This window comes from Salvelinus alpinus, chromosome 6 (assembly GCF_045679555.1).
Source record: "Salvelinus alpinus chromosome 6, SLU_Salpinus.1, whole genome shotgun sequence".
Lineage (NCBI taxonomy): Eukaryota > Metazoa > Chordata > Actinopteri > Salmoniformes > Salmonidae > Salvelinus > Salvelinus alpinus.
In genome coordinates this window covers 64,974,024-64,994,961 of record NC_092091.1, presented here as the reverse complement: position 1 = coordinate 64,994,961, position 20,938 = coordinate 64,974,024, and the positions used below count along the sequence as shown (strand labels likewise).

The 20,938-nt window shown below is 43.2% G+C and overlaps 1 protein-coding gene across 1 annotated transcript; it reads right to left on the bottom strand.

Moving 5' to 3' along the window:
- Positions 1-4,645: 4,645 nt before the first annotated feature.
- fbxo8 (F-box protein 8) lies at positions 4,646-20,871 on the bottom strand. Its single transcript, XM_071407435.1, has 6 exons — positions 20,578-20,871; positions 15,107-15,519; positions 13,447-13,573; positions 12,712-12,830; positions 12,447-12,643; positions 4,646-7,350 (listed from the first exon to the last, which is right to left on the bottom strand). Exons 2-6 carry the CDS (start codon positions 15,508-15,510, stop codon positions 7,163-7,165), a joined length of 1,035 nt encoding a protein of 344 aa, XP_071263536.1. The 5' UTR covers positions 15,511-15,519; positions 20,578-20,871; the 3' UTR covers positions 4,646-7,162.
- Positions 20,872-20,938: the final 67 nt, after the last annotated feature.

The window sequence follows — 20,938 nt, the reverse complement described above, 5'->3', positions numbered from 1 at the left end:
TGAAAAGTACCCTGTCCAATAGGATATGAAGTCTCTTTCCTTCTTCCCTGTATGAAACAGAAGACAACTGTTCCCTAACTCCCCTTCATCAGAGCACAGCCATGACAGGACAGGTATAGAGAATCAGCCTATGGGCCGTGTCTGTGATGGGATGTCTATGATAGGTATAGAGACTTGGTCACTGAACGCTCCCCACAGCTGGACAACAGCTGTCCAGAGCTGTTGGATGTCCAGAAGACTCTCTGTCCACTCCAGAAAATAAGGGGCGCTTTAGGCTGCAGGATAGGAGGCAGAGTGTGTGTGTGTGTGTGTGTGTGTGTGTGTGTGTGTGTGTGTGTGTGTGTGTGTGTGTGTGTGTGTGTGTGTGTGTGTGTGTGTGTGTGTGTGTGTGTGTGTGTGTGTGTGTGTGTGTGTGTGTGTGTGTGTGTGTGTGTGTGTGTGTGTGTGTGTGTGTGTGTGTGTGTGTGTGTGTGTGTGTGTGTGTGTGTGTGTGTATGGGGATATGGAGAGAATGACCCTGTTTGCAGACGGGGCTATGTTTAGGGTGTATATACTTATGGTATATACTGGACTTATACTATACAATTAGTTGCTTCACTGGCTTGGCTTCATAGCCAGTATAGTATACAGCGGCTACACCTGGACATATTGTAATTCATTATGAGAACATACATTTACATTATCATTAGAAGATTTCAGATTTTTGCTAACTTTTTATACCATTTTGTTTTTAGGATGGACTGTGACATTAGTATCAATTGCGACCAACTTGCTGCTGCTCTGTCAGGTCAGAAAAAGGGTACGATATTGTTTTCATTTTCCCCACCCAACAACAATATGTATCCATGTAACCCTATAGCAAATGTAGGATTCATTCATTTATATAAATAAATATTCAGTGGACTACAATACTCCTCCATCTTCCTTGAAAGGACTTCCCCATGCATGACATAACGGCTATAAAAATCAAGTCCTCTTGCGTCTTTCATTTGTTACCTTAAGTACAAAATAAGGCAGCCCATTTTCAATTAGAAGGCCATCTGGAGATTACAGTTCTTTTAAACCTCTGACAGAACTAAAGTCCGTTATCTCTTGTACAGTTTCTTGATCAAATCAAATGTGACATTTCAGCGGACTAACAAGCAATTATATCAGGTAATCATATCAGTATAATATCGTATCATGATTATTTATGACATGGCCAATAAGGCTACTTGATAAGTGTTAGGGGAAATATTGTTGTGAAAATGTTTCTGCTTTTAATTTATTTACGCGAACTGACGTATTTCATAAGGATAATAGAATGTATGTCTGAAATATTTTCATCATAGAAAATCATGTTGAAAGAATTATCATAAGGACATCTCGTTATATATCACGTAAATTGCTTTATTCCCTACAACCAATATACTTTGTTTAAGTATTGAGAACTTATTAGATACATCTTATAACGATGCTATTGGAAATAATTATATAATTATTAGGCCATGTAACTCCCTAAAAGAATCGCAATTCGATGCTTTTTCGATAGGAAATCGAGTCTCAAGAGCACAAATGAAGACCCGAAGACAGAGAGTGCAGCTACATGCACCATCATTGCGGGACTGCCGATGGGTAATTCATTTCTTTCAAAGGACTACCCCTAGTGAACGTGTTTTCTTGAAATTATGTTCACCATAATTTTCAGTTTTATTAATACGCTTTTAAAACCGTATTGACACATCCCTTTGTGCCGCAGGGGTGTTATGGGGCCTAGTGGATCCAACCAAAACTTTCGAAACGTAATCAGTGCACGTTTGCAATCAGATTGGCATGCTCAGATTGGCATGCTTTTGAAACAAACTGCAGACAATATAGGCCTATACTCATGGATCAAATCGGTCAACAAAACAAACACTCAAAACTCCTATAACTGCTGTCTGTTGACATCACAGTATTTCAATGTCACATTGATTGAGATCTATTTTAGGACTTAAAAAAGAGCAGAAAATCATTAAAAACCCAATAATCCTAAACCATAAATTGTACAATTACACCAAAAAAATAATAAAGGCTATGTGAACCGAATTTCCAATTTCCAAGAGCGTTGGGTTTGGGCTTTGAATTGGGAGGTGCGGTTTCAGATTGTTAAGAACATCCCCAACTTTGGCATCTGCTTGACATTTGGACCCGAGGAAGCCTTGCGTGAGAGTAACACCAATAAAGATGCCAAAGCACATTTAAAACCTTGGGCAGAAAACATTATTGGTGGTTCCATACCAAAATAATGAAAGGAGATGCATGCGGTGCCATTTCCCCCCTCTTGCCTCTTTTCAAACTTTGATGTCATGGATAGTATTGCAAAAATGCCGGTTGCTGTGTTTCGGACGAACATAATTAGTCCAGCATGATCACGTTTAGAGTTTGATAGTCAGTTCGCCAAAGTGTACGAGACCAGTGAAAGTAGGCCTATCATGCTGGCGTCAACTAGACGAAATAGTAGATAGGTCTATTTCCAGAATCGAAATATTCTTATTCATCCATATTCTTCTTCTTTTAATTTTTTTTTCATTTTTTTTGTTTGGGGGGGGGGCGCTATTTGACTATAATAATGACAATGATATTTGTATTACTTTTATTATACCTGTGCAGTATAGGCCTGGCTTCTTTTAGATTAGCATCCGTTCTTGATTTGCGTGACCAAAAGTCTGGTAAATGGAACTCAAAATTCGCCGTAACCTATCCAGAAAGATATTAACCGTTTGCTACAAAATTCGTGAACTTAGGTAGAGTTTATCTTGAACTCTCAAACTGTATTTTGTATATGGCCTATTTTGAGGGTTAATTTTAGAATAGGCCTACTGTTCCTCAATAATATACAATATGAATGTTGGTAAATGTTATATTACAATTATTATTGTTGTTATTATTATTGTTATTATTAGTAAGATTACAGCGTATAGTTTTATAATATAGGCTAGGCTATGGGTTCGAAGCCTACCCACATTTCTCCTGCTTTCATCCAGAGACCGCGCGCCTCAGCAGCGACAGCGTTGCGTCCCGCTCCCTCAGCAGCGACAGCGTTGCGTCCCGCTCCCTCAGCAGCGACAGCGTGGCGTCCCGCTCCCTCAGCAGCGACAGCGTTGCGTCCCGCTCCCTCAGCAGGTAGTTGTGTTGACAAACTGCAGAATATGGAGAACCGTAAGGACTTCATCAATCATTCCAAATGAAAGGCAACCTCGGTGTCAGCCACCCCGAAAAAAAACGTTACCTGTATAAACAGCATCAACTGTCGGAAACCCTGATTAGTCTATGGGAACAGGGCAGAATCAAATATAGCCTATTCATTGGAAGGTAGGGGGAAAAAAATCTAATTTCATCATACATTTCAGTTTCAGATGCACATAGACTAAATTAAATGAACGGTATGGCCCAATAAATGAACATGTATGAGCTAGGCTAATAAGTTTTGTGTAATAAAAAAAAAAGGTGCAGAATAATAAACAATCACAATTTCCATTTAATGCTGCAAATTACTACAAAGTGCATAAAGAATAATACGCCCCCCAAATGTACCTATATTAATGTTGCATGTACAATTTTATGGTCAGTGTGGTGAACTAACTGTAATCTTTCTATCTTATGTTCGATCCTTCCTCCCTATGCGCATAAGTAGATTGTTTGGCACAAATCCTCATCGACTGATTTACAGGGTCAACTCGTGCGTAATCGCTTTACTCATGTTAAGAATCTGCCTTATCAGAAAGTAATTTATGTCAGTCAATTAAACACGACGATTCCTATGAATTAATGTAACTTGCATGTAGGATTTTCTTAAATAGTATTGCTTTTATGTAATAAGAGCAATGGAAGGCGCTTGGAGCTCCTTTTGGCACAGTTGTAGATATAGGTCCTCAATGTAGAATAACCCCATGGTTGTTGCAACAATGATCGGTAGGCTATCAATCATATCTTAATTAGTTACTAACATGTGTTTGACGGAAAAAGCTGGTAGTAAATGAATCATTAAGCCAATGGATCGTATCATCCAAAGTAGGTTACCAACCATTCAATCATGGACCATTTCAGTTCTCCATCCAATTTAGCTTAGTATTTGGCATTGCTTTGTTTTTTTGTAGGCCCTGAAATGAGTGTTTGAGGAAGACAAATAAAGTTAAGTTATATATTCTCCCTCCTAGACATGGTCCCGTGTGTCTCCCTGCGCTATGGAGAGCTAAACAGGATCGGGGTACGCATTGCATCACCACTCTCTTAAACCTTCTCAGATTGACCCCTCTCCCATGCAGCTCCAAGGGCCCTGTATCTCTCTGCTGACGGCCCCTGTGATGCTCTCGCTTTTCATTTACAGCACATAAAGCACACTCTGCTAGAGGTCGAGGGTCATGTTGTGTCTGGAGTCGATTTACTCCTGTCTATCTATACACTGACAGGCTCAGAGGAACTCTATGGTTAATATATACACTATGGATCGGGGCTTTGAAATGGGGTTTGGTAGTTTTGAGAGCCGTGTTGAGAAGTGTATATAGCTGACCTAATTCGTAAATATAGCGTACATAGTCGAAGGGTGAATCAGTAATGGTCACGATCTTGAATATAAAAACATTATGATCACTGTAGAAATAGTCACAGCTCAACACAAGGGGAATATTTTCTCAGAGTTTTATTTTTATACAATCTAGACATGTTTTATTTCCAGTGTTGTCATTCAGCAACCTATCTCAGATGTAAATGGTTTTGTTAGGCTGTTGAAATGGGAATTGTCTATAAAAATCTCAATCCATAAATCCACACCGGAAACTAAAATGTACATGGAATTGAAGAATTAAAAAAAAAAAAGTCTGTACTGTCATTTGCTGCTGTTAAACTAAGTGTAATTAACATTTCATAAATATTAGAATAATAATATCAAATCACTTAAATTGATCATGGTAGTGGAGAACATTAACTGTGCAAAGACTCAGTTCTCTGCATGCAGTCCACTGCTCATACAAAACGTCAGTGCAAAAACAGGTCTACTTATGAGGGGGAAAAAAATCTTTGTTAAAATACATCAAAATAAAATGTTTCTTATATAAATCTCTATACTTAAATATATACATGTGCAAATAAAATAAAATCTGGGTTTTAAATCAATTGTACGCAAACATTTACCACAGTAGTTATTCTGCTCAGGTTCACATGTCAGTGTGGTTGTCATTTTCAACATTTTGTTTATTGGCACTATAACTAATAATAAAGACTGCATGGCTAAGACAACAGATAGAAAACAAACAGTCCTTCAGATATGTGAGAACTAAATAGTGTGATATATATGAATCAGAAGACAGTGTGGACAGAAAACACCCCCTGGTTAAAGTGCTCACTAGTTAGTAATCATTAAAAGAAACAATCTTGTAGTCCTGGGCCACGTGCAATCTACTGAACACTGCATATAGAAATGTCACAAATAGAGCGGACATGATTCCTTATTCTACATGTCAGAGAGGTATGTCTGATCTAGATGACATATTTCTGGACATTTGTAGCAAATAGAATCAAGCCCTTAGAGTCACTGGGGAGAGGTAGGGAGAGAAAGAGTGAGAGGTTGCAGTCATAGAATAGATTAGAGATTGACAGGAAGATTTAAACATGATAGAGGTATCAGTCCAGAGTCACACACATAAAACAAATCACAATATAAATGTAGTCTGCAAAGGATGGTGGGAAAGATTAACGTTCATATCTGTGGTGTCACTTCAGCTGTTTACACAGGCAGCCCAATTCTGATCTTTTTTTTCTTCACTAATTGGTCTTTTGACCAATCAGATCTGGACGTGAAAAGATTAAGACCAATGAGTGGAAAAAATATATAAACGCAGGCATCGGTGCTAGAGTCAGTGCCGGAACGTGTCCCAAATACCACCCTATTCCCTACATAGTGCACTGCTTATGACCCGAGCCCTATGGGCCCTGTTCAACTGTAGTGCAACACATAGGGAATAGGATGTCATTTGGGATCCAGCCTGTTTTGAAGGGGTAGAATGCTTGTCAACACAAAAGGATAAAGTAATATAGATACACTAACATATACCTTCATTTACCAACATTACCTATCCCAGCTTGGGCCCAGGTAAAAACTCACTGAACAATTGTCTTCAACTTTGACACCTATTTTTCCATCAACAATCAAGAGCTGTATTACCAGTGTTGTGTTCATTAGGCGCCAAATAGAAGAAAATGGATTGCAACATTGAGAAACTAATTGGACTTGTCCAATAAGAAACATTTTTGTCTTCCGTAGGCGAAAAACGTTTTCAATATTGCACACTAATTAATAGGACCCAGCTGAGATGCATGCAGATGAGAGTTCACATTACAAACTCAAAATTGGACTCTCCGAGATTCCCATGGACATTCGAGTCATCCACACACACATCAATTCAGAGTATGACCCATGGCGATTGCTTTACAACTCATAAAATACTTTGGAATGGACGCAAATAGTCCTTTGAAGTTCTCTGATAAAAATAAAAGGATTCCATGTTGTAAATGTGGTTGGATTAATTGTTGTGCCTCTTGGAAATGCATTTTAATTCACAAAGACAAAAATGCAGTGGAGTTTCTACCAGCCCATTAGTCATTCTTTTAAGTTCCTCTAAATCGTAAAAAACATTCCAACAAAAACAACATTAATTTAAAAAAGAAAACCAGAATATTAAACTCAAAACTCATAGAGCAATTCACAAAACAAAAACAGTATAATGTGAACCACAACTGCTAATTGTTGCTGTAATAATATTCAGTCCTTGTTCATAGCATATGTTTAACTTCTTCTTGACTTCCTTAACATACTGGAGCTACACTTCTGCGTGGTTAAGCTGGAAGTAGCTGATTATATTGTCGTATGCTACTTGTGTGCTGAATATACGTCTAGCCTGTCTGAGGCCTCGCACCTTAAGTGTCACTTCATGTGGGCGGGCCAAATCTCTACGCTACTTGGTCTCCATTGGCTCTACAGCCGGAGAACAGATCGCCTCCCACCCAGTATGGAAACAAGCATTGCTAGCAGTACAGGACCCTATATTGAGGATTACCAGCAACAACTATTGTCCAAAGTAGTATCCTGCATCAGTGCAATCACTGGTTCGTGTATCACCGACTTCCACTCCTCGTCACTTCCCAGTTAGGCCGCCACGTGGCCGATGAGATAGATGTTGTCGTAAAGATGGCCGACAAAGTCCTCGCTGATGTTCTGGGCAGCGTGGCGCGTGTTGCGGATGAACTCGCGTTTGGACATCTTGTTCTTGACGTGCGGGCTGGTCAAGTCAATCGACAGCAGGATGAGCGAGTAGCAGAGCACATACACCGCATCTGGAGAGGAGAGATGGACAGAATGTGAGAGAGGTCAAACAAGTCCCAGCACCAAGCATCCAATGAAGATAAAGTCTTATATGGAGCTGTGGGGTGGCAGCTAGCCTAGCGGTTAAGAGCGTCAGACCAGTAACCCAAAGGTTGCTGGTTCGAATCCTGGGCCGACAAGGTGAAAAATCTGCCGATGTGACCTTGAGCAAGGCACTTCGTCACCCTGGATAATAGCGTCTGCTAAATGATATATATAAAAGTGATGGTGTTTACCTAAAAAACTATTTTAGACTTTAGATCAATAATGGCGATGGGGCACACACGCCAACAAAATACATATTTTATCTTGCTTAGTAATATACATGTATTCAATATATTAGCCAGACCTAATGTTTTAGTTGATGTCTTTCTCAGTCCAGCAATACTTTCTCTGTTCATTGTGTGGTCATCACTTGGCTGAGAGGGTGGGTGGGAGTTTAAGAATAAACGACAGGGAGACAGAGTGAAGGGAAGACCAGAAAAGAGCATCAGAAGAAGAGAAAGGCAGATAAAGAAAAATAGCTTCATAATGACACGTCTACAAAAAAAAAAAAAAAAAAAAAAAACACATTCTGAAGTGTGAATAATATTCCTTTAAGACAGGACACATACCAGGGAAGGAAAGAGACATATCTACTCATATTCTCAGACCTTACAGTGTGGGTATTAGCCCTGGTTCTGGGCAGACTAAGAGGGGTTGAACAGGGGGTCTCTTTAGAGTGGGAGAGAGCGAGAGAAAGTGTGAGAGCGTACATCTCCGCTCCTCCTTTACTGCTCTGCCAATTCTATCGGCAGTAAGTTTATAATAAATCAGCCGACTTCTCCTCCAGGACGACCGAGAACCGCGCCAGATGTTATTACAACGCCGTCCTGTGATTGGCTGGAGCGCTGCCCTCACTCTCCTAACACTTTAAGCCCGTGGGATTATTGTGGCTTTAGGGACCAATGACAGTGTTAGTACAAAGATTTCTCACACATTTGATTCATGCAACAAGGACAGGACAACTTGGGTCAAGTGCAACATCAGAGCCCTTTGTAAATTACAGAGGCATTGTGGGGAGATCAACAGAGGAGAGAAGTCCTAAAGCCTGTGGGATTTGTTGAGCGTGGACCCCGAGTTAGGAGTTGTTCGACTGTGGCAGAAACTGGCAGGTGGTTGCAGGCGCTGTCGACAAGACCAGAGAGACGCATGATGTCAGGTGTTTACAGTGACATCACCTATTCCTTTTAGCTCTTAGTGGAGTAAAGGGCCTTTTACAGTACTTGGGTCTTCTAGGGCTCGGTCCTCTAAAGCAGACCTACGTCTAGACTGGTTGAATCCATCTGTTGCCAGTACTACAACATCCACTTACCATAGCCGCGGAAATTATCGGGTGCTGAAGCAACCCCTGAAAAATCGGAATTAATATATAGTATCAGTAAAAAGTTGACACGCCTTCTCATTCAAGGGTTTTTCTTTATTTTACATTGTAGAATGATAGTGAAGACATCAAAACTATGAAATAACACACATGGAATCATGTAGTAACCAAAAAAATCCAAATATATTTTAGATTCTTCAAAGTAGCCACCCTTTGCCTTGATGACAACTTTGCATTCTCAACCAGCTTCATGAGGTAACCTGGAATGCTTTTCCAACAGTCTTGAAGGAGTTCCCACGTATGCTGAGCACTTGTTGGCTGCTTTTCCTTCACTCTGCGGTCCAACTCATCCCAAACCATCTCACTTGGGTTGAGGTCGGGTGATTGTGGAGGCCAGGTCATCTGATGCAGCACGCCATCACTCTCCTTCTTGGTCAAATAGCCCTTACACAGCCTGGAGGTGTGTGTTGGGTCATTGTCCTGTTGAAAACAAATGACAGTCCCACTAAGCACAAACCAGATGGGATGGCGTATTGCTGCAGAATGCTGTGGTAGCCATGCTGGCTAAGTGTGCCTTGAATTCTAAATAAAAATCAGCAACAGTGTCACCAGCAAAGCACGCCCACACCATCACACCTCCTCCTCCATGCTTCACGGTGGGAACCACACATGCAGAGATCATCCGTTCACCTACTCTGCGTCTCACAAAGACACGGCGGTTGGAACCAAAAATCTAACATTTGGACTCAAATGTCCATTGCTCGTGTTTCTTGGCCCAAGCAAGGCTTATCTTCTTATTGGTGTCCTTTTAGTAGTGGTTTCTTTGCAGCGATTCAACCATGAAGGCCTGATTGACGCAGTCTCCTCTGAACAGTTGATGTTGAGATGTGTCTGTTACTTGAACTCTGAAGCATTTATTTGGGCTACAATTTCTGAGGCTTGTAACTCTAATGAACTTATCCTCTGCAGCAGAGGTAATTCTGGGTCTTCCTTTCCTGTGTCAGTCCTCATGAAAGCCAGTTTCATCATTGCGCTTGTTGGTTTTTGAAACTGCACTTGATGAAACTTTAAAAGTTCTTAACATTTTCCGGATTGACTGACCTTCAGGTCTTATAATTCTTGTCATAATATGGACTTGGTCTTTTACCAAATAGGGCCATCTTCTGTACACCACCCCTACCTTGTAACAACACAACCGATTGGCTGAAACGCATTAAGAAGGAAAGAAATTCCACAAATTAACAAGGCACACCTGTTCATTGAAATGCATTCCAGGTGACTACCTCATGAAGCTGGTTGAGAGAATGCAAAGCGTGTGCAAAGCTGTCATCAAGGCAAATGGTGGCTACTTTGAAGAATCTCAAATATATTTTGATCTGTTTAACACTTTTTTTGGTTACTACATGATTCCACATGCTATTTCATAGTTTTGATGTCTTCACTATTATTCTAAATGTGGAAAATAGTAAAAATAAAGACACACAATCAAGATGTGCTCTAAGTGTAGATTTATCTTTAAATTTAACGGTTTTGTAAAATGTATTGTATGAACCATTTAGGAATTACAACTATTTTTATACATAATTGGACAAATTAACAATCAAATTAAATGAGTTAATACTTGGTTGCAAATCCTTTGCAGTCAATGACTGCCTCAAGTCTGGAACCCATAGACATCACCAGATGCTGGGTTTCTTCCCTGGTGATGCTCTGCCAGGCCTTTACTGCAGCAGTCTTCAGTTCCTGCTTGTTCTTGGGGCGTTCTTGCGGCTCAAATTGGATTCAGGTCAGCTGATTGACTTGGTCATTGCAGAACATTCCACGTCTTTGCCTTAAAAAAAGTATTGGGTTGCTTTCGCAAGATGCTTCGGGTCAATGTCCCTCTCCACTGTGAAGCACCGTCCAATGAGTTTTGAAGCATTTGGCTGAATCTGAACAGATAATATAGCCCTAAACACTTCAGAATTCATCCTGTTGCTTGTCAGCAGTCACATCAATAAATACAAGGGAAGCAGCCATACATGCCCACGCCATAACACGACCTCCACCATACTTCACAGATGAGGTGGTATACTTCGGATCATGAACAGTTCCTTCCCTTCTCCATACGCTTCTAATCATTCTGGTACAAGTTGATCTTTGTCTCATCTGTCCATAGGATGTTGTTCCAGAAATGTACAGGCCTTTTTGGCAAACTCTAACATGGTCTTTCTGTTTGAGGCTTACCAATGGTTTACATCTTGTGGTAAACCCTCTGTATTTACTCTGATGAAGTCTTCTCTTGATTGTTGACTTTGACACAGATACGCTTACCCCCTGGAAGGTGTTCTTGATCTGGCCAACTGTTGTAAAGGGTTTTTTCTTCACCAGGGAAAGACTTCTGTCACTCACCACAGTTGTTTTCAGTGGGTCTTTTGGTGTTCCTGAGCTCACCAGTGTGTTCTCTTTTTAAGAATGTACCAAATAGTTGATTTGGCCACACCTAATGTTTCTCTCTGATGGGTTTGTTTTGATATTTCAGCATAATGATGTCTTCCTTCACTGGCAGTGACAGCTCTTTGGATTTCATATTGAGGGTTAACAGCAACAGATTCCAAATGCAAATGCCACACTTGAACTCAACTCTATACCTTTTATCTGCTTACCTGTAAATTAACTAATGAGGGAATAACACACACCCGGCCATGGAACAGCTGAGCAGCCAATTGTCCAATTACTTTTGGTCCCTTAAAAATGGGGGGGGACCACATATAAAAAGTGCTGTAATTCCTACACCGTTCACCCGATTTAGATGTAAATGCCCTCAAATTAAAGCTCATATTCATTTTTTAATTTTAACTCCAATATGCTGTGGTAGACAGCTAAAATAATAATATGGTCAATGGCCAAATATTTATGGACCCGACTTTATATATTTACACCCTTTTTCTCCCCAATTACAATCTTGTCTCGTCGCTGCAACTCCCCAACGGGCTCGGGGAGGCGGAGGTCGAGTCATGCGTCCTCCGAAACATGACCCACCTAACCGCACTTCTTAACACATGCCCCCTTAACCTGGAAGCCAGCTGCACCAATGTGTCAGAGGAAACACCGTTCAACTGACGACCTGGGTCAGCCTGCATGCGCCTGGCCCGCCACAAGGAGTCGCTAGAGTGCGATGAGCCAATTAAAGCCCCCCCACCCCCGGCCAAACCTTCGCCTAACCCGGACAATTGTGTGCCGCCCTATGGGACTCCCGATCACGGCCGGTTGTGATACAGCCCGGGATTGAACCCGGGTCTATAGTGACATCTCTAGCACTGCGATGCAGTGCCTTAGACCACTGCCCCTCTCAGGAGGCCCATACATTTATCTTACAGAAGTAGTGCGCTGGGCCTTTACTAGTCCTGTATTAGCAGACCGATATAGCACTCTGTAGCGCGAGCAGACGGCTAGATCATCGGCAAAAAAAAGAGACAAAAACATTGCAGCACCCACACACATCTTGCCTCTAACGCAACACCTGTCAGGACTACAATTCCCATGAACTAATTTATTACTACAATTCCACCCCAAACTAAACTAAACATCCTGTAGAACTACAACTCCCTCTGCTCACATAGGCTGAATTAACATAACGTGCACCAGAACTACAATCCCCTCCACTCATCCGACTTCCCTCAACACCCTGCGGATTAGAACTACAACTCCCTGCAGTGCACTGACCTGGGCTGAGACCCACGTCCCGAACCAGGGCGGGGTTGCAGGCGCAGAAGCGGTGGGAGAACTTGGTGATAAGCGTCTCCAGATATTCGCCCCTCTCCTCTGGGGCGTGGATGTGTCTGAAGAAGTCCCTCAGTGCGTTAGGCAGGAACTGGTTACTGAAGTTGTGCAGCGTGACCAGGTCGTCCAACACATCTCTCCTGCAATTAGAGACAAGCCAATAAGAATTTGAAAAAAGCCCCGTGAGAATTCGATGAAGAAAACCCACCTCTCATCTAGGTATACCCTCAGCATCTTCCAGTTGAGCGTGCGAGTGCAGAAGATGAACTTGGCCAGCTCCTTGGGGTGGTCCACCAGTATGCCTTTGGACATGAAGTAACTGATACCCTATTGGGGGGGAAAAGAGAGAGAGAGTCAATATGAAACACACACAGAGAAAGAGGGATTAGATGGGGAGAGTGGAGAGAAGAGACCCAGCACCATCTCAGTCCATCACACAGCTATCACTTGCCCTCTAAGTGGCTGGCCATAGTGAGCCGAATCCACTTAGCGATACAGGCAGACCAAATAACGCCATTAGAATGTTCCACAGATTCTAGGGAACCAGGCTTTGACCTGCAGTGACCTCCAAGGCTGATGTCTTTCAGAATGTATGCATCAGCAGTAAACAAGTCATTTAGCTGGTAGTCATTTGTCTTCAAGGTGGGCTGAAGTGTGGTGGGTTCAATGTGTACTTACTATTTCTAAATCATATTGTTTTTTGTGGTTTTCATATAGTGAGGAAGGCTGATCTATGCAGAATCAATAACATAGTGAAAAAAAGCTAATTGGCCCATATACATCTAGCCAAATCTTATATATATATATATATGGAACAATTTCCCGGAAACAGATTAAGCCGGCTTTATCGACGTCCGGGAAACCGGAGTGTTTCAGTGGGGAAGTGGTGCTTTAAAAAGGAGAACGAGGCATTCGGGATAAAGGTGAAAAAGAGATGACTTACCTCCTGATGGTTAGCGTTGAACGTCAGACTGCCTTCATCTAGCATCATGTAGAGTCTTCTATATGAGAAGCCATAGGGGAGCCTTCTATTGTAGATGGAACAGTGACCCCATGTGGACTTACACAAACTAGGGCACAGCCAGAGAGAGACAGAGAGAGAGAGCAAGTCAGGGAACAAGCGAGCGACAGAGAAAAAGGGAGGACTGCAATTAGAAACATGATCACCCAATCAACTCTGAACCATTAAAAAAGCACATTGTCACACAGAACCTGGTAAATGTTATACATACTTGTGGCAAGCACCATTTGAATGATTTGTGGACAATTAAAAACATAGATGAATCTGTAAATGGTATATCAGGTCCTGTCCTGCAGCACACTTCCTGCAGCACACTTCTCATTGGCCAATTCTGATATTTTGTCCAATACTTGGTCTTTTGACCAATAACATCAGAACTTTTCACATTTTTTAAGCTGATCATATTTGGTCAAAATACCAATTAGTGACATTAGTTTTGAATAATTCAATCTGAACGCCCTCTAACTGTACTCACCCCTGCCCCCCTCCCACAAACCCTGCCAGTCTACTACTCACCCCTGCCTCCCTTGCACAGACCCTGCCAGTCTACTACTCACCCCTGGCTCCCTTCCACAGACCCTGTCAGTCTACTACTCACCCCTGCCTCCCTTCCACAGACCCTGTCAGTCTACTACTCACCCCTGGCTCCCTTCCACAGACCCTGTCAGTCTACTACTCACCCCTGCCTCCCTTCCACAGACCCTGCCAGTCTACTACTCACCCCTGGCTCCCTTCCACAGACCCTGCCAGTCTACTACTCACCCCTGGCTCCCTTCCACAGACCCTGCCAGTCTACTACTCACCCCTGGCTCCCTTCCACAGACCCTGCCAGTCTACTACTCACCCCTGGCTCCCTTCCACAGACCCTGCCAGTCTACTACTCACCCCTGGCTCCCTTCCACAGACCCTGCCAGTCTACTACTCACCCCTGGCTCCCTTCCACAGACCCTGCCAGTCTACTACTCACCCCTGCCTCCCTTCCACAGATCCTGTCAGTCTACTACTCACCCCTGCCTCCCTTCCACAGACCCTGTCAGTCTACTACTCACCCCTGCCTCCCTTCCACAGACCCTGTCAGTCTACTACTCACCCCTGGCTCCCTTCCACAGACCCTGTCAGTCTACTACTCACCCCTGGCTCCCTTCCACAGACCCTGCCAGTCTACTACTCACCCCTGGCTCCCTTCCACAGACCCTGCCAGTCTACTACTCACCCCTGGCTCCCTTCCACAGACCCTGCCAGTCTACTACTCACCCCTGGCTCCCTTCCACAGACCCTGCCAGTCTACTACTCACCCCTGGCTCCCTTCCACAGACCCTGCCAGTCTACTACTCACCCCTGGCTCCCTTCCACAGACCCTGCCAGTCTACTACTCACCCCTGCCTCCCTTCCACAGATCCTGTCAGTCTACTACTCACCCCTGCCTCCCTTCCACAGACCCTGTCAGTCTACTACTCACCCCTGCCTCCCTTCCACAGACCCTGTCAGTCTACTACTCACCCCTGCCTCCCTTCCACAGACCCTGCCAGTCTACTACTCACCCCTGGCTCCCTTCCACAGACCCTGTCAGTCTACTACTCACCCCTGCCAGAGGTACTCGTCGTGGCCCAGGTCCTGCCACACGCAGGATGCCAGACAGAGGTCTGTAGCGTTCAGGTAGGACAGGATGGTGATGCTGAGCTCTGGAGGAAGCATCTCCAGGTCTATGAAACCCTGCTGCTCCTTCCCCCGGCGGGCACGCAGCAGCTGGTAGATGTCTGCCCCTTGGCAGTGCTGGGGGTAGCGCCGCGGGTGGGGTTGAGGTGGCAGGGGACCTCCACCCAGGTCGCCCACCCCGGGGGAGGGGGGAGCCTGGCCTGGATTAGCCCCCATCTCCATCCCCAAATCCCGGGGATCTCCGTCAAGGCCAGGTCCAGCGTCCCAGTGCTCTCCGTACTCCTGCTGCAGCTGCTGGTTCCTGGCCACCCTCCACAGCCCCTGACCCATCTGCAGGATCTGGTGTATAGGCAAGACAACACAGGCAGCACAGTCTGCATGCGTCACATAGGGAACCTATTCCCTCAGGAGGAATATCAAACAGAAGTAGCTCAGTGGTCTAGTTACTAGGCATTAAATTGGGAATTTCCTGGCCATCCAATCTGGCCTTAAATAGCCATGTACTCTTATAATCTCCACCCGGCACAGCCAGAAGAGGACTGGCCACCTCTCCAGAGCCTGATTCCTCTCTAGGTTTCTTCCTAGGTTCCTGCCTTTCTAGGGAGTTTTTCCTGTGCACCGTGCTTCTACATCTGCATTGCTTGCTGTTTGGGGTTTAAGGTTGGGTTTCTGTATAGCACTCTGTGACATCTGCTGATGTAAAAGGGGCTTTATAATTACATTTGATTGATCCAAAGTCCTATTTTAACAATCCAATATAAAAACGGAGGCCATCGTGCTACCTTGTTTAAATGTTTGGGCAACTGGATTACTTCCTGGTTATTTTAGTCACTGGCATGGCAACAGCTGATGGTAGGCATACAGTGGGGAGAACAAGTATTTGATACACTGCCGATTTTGCAGGTTTTCCTACTTACAAAGCATGTAGAGGTCTGTAATTTTTATCATAGGTACACTTCAACTGTGAGAGACGGAATCTAAAACAAGAATCCAGAAAATCACATTGTATGATTTTTAAATAATTAATTTGCATTTTATTGCATGACATAAGTATTTGATCACCTACCAACCAGTAAGAATTCCGGCTCTCACAGACCTGTTAGTTTTTCTTTAAGAAGCCCTCCTGTTCTCCACTCATTACCTGTATTAACTGCACCTGTTTGAACTCGTTACCTGTATAAAAGACACCTGTCCACACGATCAATCAAACAGATTCTAACCTCTCCACAATGGCCAAGACCAGAGAGCTGTGTAAGGACATCAGGGATAAAATTGTAGACCTGCACAAGGCTGGGATGGGCTACAGGACAATAGGCAAGCAGCTTGGTGAGAAGGAAACAACTGTTGGCGCAATTATTAGAAAATGGAAGAAGTTCAAGATGACGGTCAATCACCCTCGGTCTGGGGCTCCATGCAAGATCTCACCTCGTGGGGCATCAATGATCATGAGGAAGGTGAGGGATCAGCCCAGAACTACACGGCAGGACCTGGTCAATGACATGAAGAGAGCTGGGACCACAGTCTCAAAGAAAACCATTAGTAACACACTACGCCGTCATGGATTAAAATCCTGCAGCGCACGCAAGGTCCCCCTGCTTAAGCCAGTGCATGTCCAGGCCTGTCTGAAGTTTGCCAATGACCATCTGGATGATCCAGAGGAGGAATGGGAGAAGGTCATGTGGTCTGATGAGACAAAAATAGAGCTTTTTGGTCTAACTCCACTCGCCGTGTTTGGAGGAAGAAGAAGTATGAGTACAACCCCAAGAACACCATCCCAACCGTGAAGCATGGAGGTGGAAACATCATTCTTTGGGGATGCTTTTCTGCAAAGGGGACAGGACGACTGCACCGTATTGAGGGGAGGATGGATGGGGCCATGTATCGCGAGATCTTGGCCAACAACCTCCTTCCCTCAGTAAGAGCATTGAAGATGGGTCGTGGCTGGGTCTTCCAGCATGACAACGACACGAAGCACACAGCCATGGCAACTAAGGAGTGGCTCCGTAAGAAGCATCTCAAGGTCCTGGAGTGGCCTAGCCAGTCTCCAGACCTGAACCCAATAGAGAATCTTTGGAGGGAGCTGAAAGTCCGTATTGCCCAGCGACAGCCCCGAAACCTGAAGGATCTGGAGAAGATCTGTAGGGAGGAGTGGGCCAAAATCCCTGCTGCAGTGTGTGCAAACCTAGTCAAGAACTACAGGAAACGTATGATCTCTGTAATTGCAAACAAAGGTTTCTGTACCAAATATTAAGTTCTGCTTTTCTGATGTATCAAATACTTATGTCATGCAATAAAATGCAAATTAATTACTTAAAAATCATACAATGTGATTTTCTGGATTTTTGTTTTAGATTCCGTATTAAATACTTGTTCTCCCCACTGTATCTATCTTGGAGTTACCCTGCTATGCTGAGTCACTGAAGGGCTCAGCGGTTGTCACAAAATAGAGAAACATCCGTGACGGGTCAATTTAATCTGGATTCAGACCTTAGCTGTTTGTCCGCAGAAACATTTCAATGATTGCCTCTGCTTTCATGTGTCATCTCACATACATTAGCCTAATCAAATCAAAGCAATTGCTTCCTGAAAGTGCACTCTGGAACAGTCTCTAAGGGTTCGAGGCAGATTCTAATGTGACTTTGCACAACAAGCCATTTCAAAATATACTGAACAAAAATATAAATGCAAAGATTAACGATTTTACTGAGTTACAGTTCATAATGAAATTAGTCAAATTTAAATAAATTAGGCCCTAATCTATGGATTTCACATGATTGGGCAGCAGCGCAGCCATCTGTGGGCTTGGGGGGGCACAGGCCCACCCACTGCGGAGCCAGGCCAGGCCAATCAGAATGTTTTTCCCCACAAAAGGGCTTTATTACAGACAGAAATACTCCTAAATTTCAGTCCCACAGGTGAAGAAGCCTGGATGTGGAGGTCCTGGGCTGGCGTGGTTACACGTGGTCTGCGGTTGTGAGGCCGGATGGACGTACTGCCAAATTCTCTAAAATAACATTGGAGGTACAGAAAATAACAAATTCTCTGACAACAACTCCGGTGGATATTCCTGCAGTCAGCATGCCAATTCCACGCTCCCTCAAAACATGAGACATCTGTCTCATTGTGTTGTGACAAAACTGCACATTTTAGAATGGCTTTTTATTGTCCCAAGCACAAGGTGCACCTATGTAATGATCATGCTGTTTAATCATCTTCTTGACATGCCGCATCCGTCAGGTGGATGGATTATCTTGGCAAAGGATAAATGCTCACTAACAGGGATGCAAACAAATTTGTGTACAAAATTTAAGAGAAATAAGCATTTTGTGCGTATGGAAAATGTCTGGGATCTTTTATTTCAGCTCATGAAACATGGGACCAACAATTTACATGTTGCTATTTTGGTTCAGTGTAGTTGCTATATGCATCAAGCCTGCCATCTCCATCTTTATCCTTATAATCCTTTGGCCAGGAACGACTATATTACCCCTTCCATTTATAGCCATCTAAACCGTTACCCCATCAGACAGGAGACAGTGCAACTGAGGCAAGGCCTAAACCAATTAGCCTGCTATCATTTACCCTCTATCATGCCAGCTATTCTCCATGAAAACAAACTCCATCCACAACACAGATTGATGTGGTATTATATTATAAACCAGAAGCCGCTTCAGTTAACCCGCTAGGTGACATGCATTCAACTCTCTCCGACTCCCCTGTCAGTCAGTCTCAGTGAGTGTGTTTGTAACTTAATTTCTAATTCTTGTTTTTTTGTCACACGTTTGTTTCCCCTTTTTTCTCATTTAACTTGCATTGTTTGGAAAGAGCTTGTGAGTAAGCATTTCACTGTAAGGTCTACACCTGTTGTAGTTGGCACGTGACAAATAACATGTCAGACAGTTTACACTACAGGCACTCTCTTCTCTCTTGTAACAGCATCTTAGAATGGTTCGGAGCTGAATCATAGCCTGGTCCCAGATTTGTTTGTGCCATCTTAACAATCACCACAGGAGTTGGCAATTGTTAAGACAGCCCAAACACATCTGGGATCAAGCTAGAATCTTCCATCCCTGTTACTAAAGCTGAATCTCAATCCAGCCTATTTAGCCTACCCACTCCTCGGAATTCCTCACGTGTTCTCAATTGTCTGTTTCCCCATGTGATGTGGGCATGCTCCTAGGCTGCTTGCCGCTATATTGCTGCAATGCCATTGCACTTGTTATTCAGCATTCCCTGCTTGCTGCTGGAGCATTAAGACTGTAGGCTGCTCAAAAAACACACTGGGGAATGTCTTAAAGCTACAATATGTAACTTTTTGGGCAAGCTGACCAAATTCAAAGAAATGTGTGTTCTAGATATGTCAGTCTCATTGAAAGCAAGTCTAAAAAGTGGTAGTTATGTTCTTTGTAAGCTATGTCCATGATTCCTGTTATGTTTATTTTTTGCATCTTTTACTTTTGTACACAAGCTTCAAACAGCTGAAAATACACTATTTTTGGATATGGAAAACATATTTCACAGCGGTTTAGATGGTACAATGATTCTCTACACTGACTGATTATTTTGTCACAAACTATTAGAATTTTAGCAACCAGGAAAAGGCAGAGCTATTTCTGCATGTTGCATCTTTAAAGTTGACACGAGTCTACTGGTTATATGGTGAGAGGGTTACTGTAGGTCATAGATGTTTCTAGACATGTAGGCCTAGACTAGGTCTAGATACATAGCCTAAACTGTTTGGATTAGGTCAACTGACCTAAGGGTGTATTTGTTCAAATGTGTTTTAACTGAATCTGGTGGTTGCAAACATATCATTTGAGTTTAAAATGAGCAACTATCTACAGTGGGTTTTGACTTATTCGTGATGGAAAAACAGGTGGTAGCCTACCTGTACATGTGTGTACGGAGAATGTTGTACCCAATGGTCTGTGTACAGTCAATAAAGTGACGCAGCTTACAGATTGAGAAATCATTCTGATCAGCTGCCTACTGAATGTACAATCTTTAATAAACTAATGCAAACGTTACGCTAGGGAGAAGGACATTCATACATACCTGTAGTCACGTAATAAGAACTGTCTCTTGCTAAACAGAGGGACCATACTCTGTCAAGCACTAGAGTTATGTGCCCCATCGTCTGTTGACGTTTGCCTAATTCAGTAATTGGATAAACTGTCATACAAAGTCAGACAGTAGTGGGCTGGAAACACGTTCAGTGTCTTGCTGTAAACAACATCAACATTGAAGTTATGTTCAGAAGCTGATATATAATAATTTCACTATCAAGTTAGATTGACCTAAAGCCCTCGCCTTTCTTCAATATAATTATACAAGCCAACCAGCCATTGGGGAGGCTCGTCTTGTCAATGACAGACCATTGTAACCAGCGCCACCTACCTGAATTGTATGGAAGATTGTACCGCCGCCGCGACGTATACACAGTCCAGAACGTAAACAACTTCGTTGGGAATAGTTTTGGGTCTTCTACCGGTAACCAGATGTTCCCATCTCCGTTGAATGCTGGCCAAAAAGACCCACTCTCGTCGCTGTTGTAGAGAAAAACTGCTCACAAAACTGCTCAATATAGGGCTTCCTCAACTCCTCCTTTCGCCCTCCTCTTTTCACACGCACGGTTGTCTGGTTTGACGTTTCGCTTGTTATTGGTGGAAATGACGTAGCTGTAACTGAGTAAATCCATCTAACGATTGTGAATGGTACTTAACTATGATATATACAATATTTCAATTGTTTTGTTTAA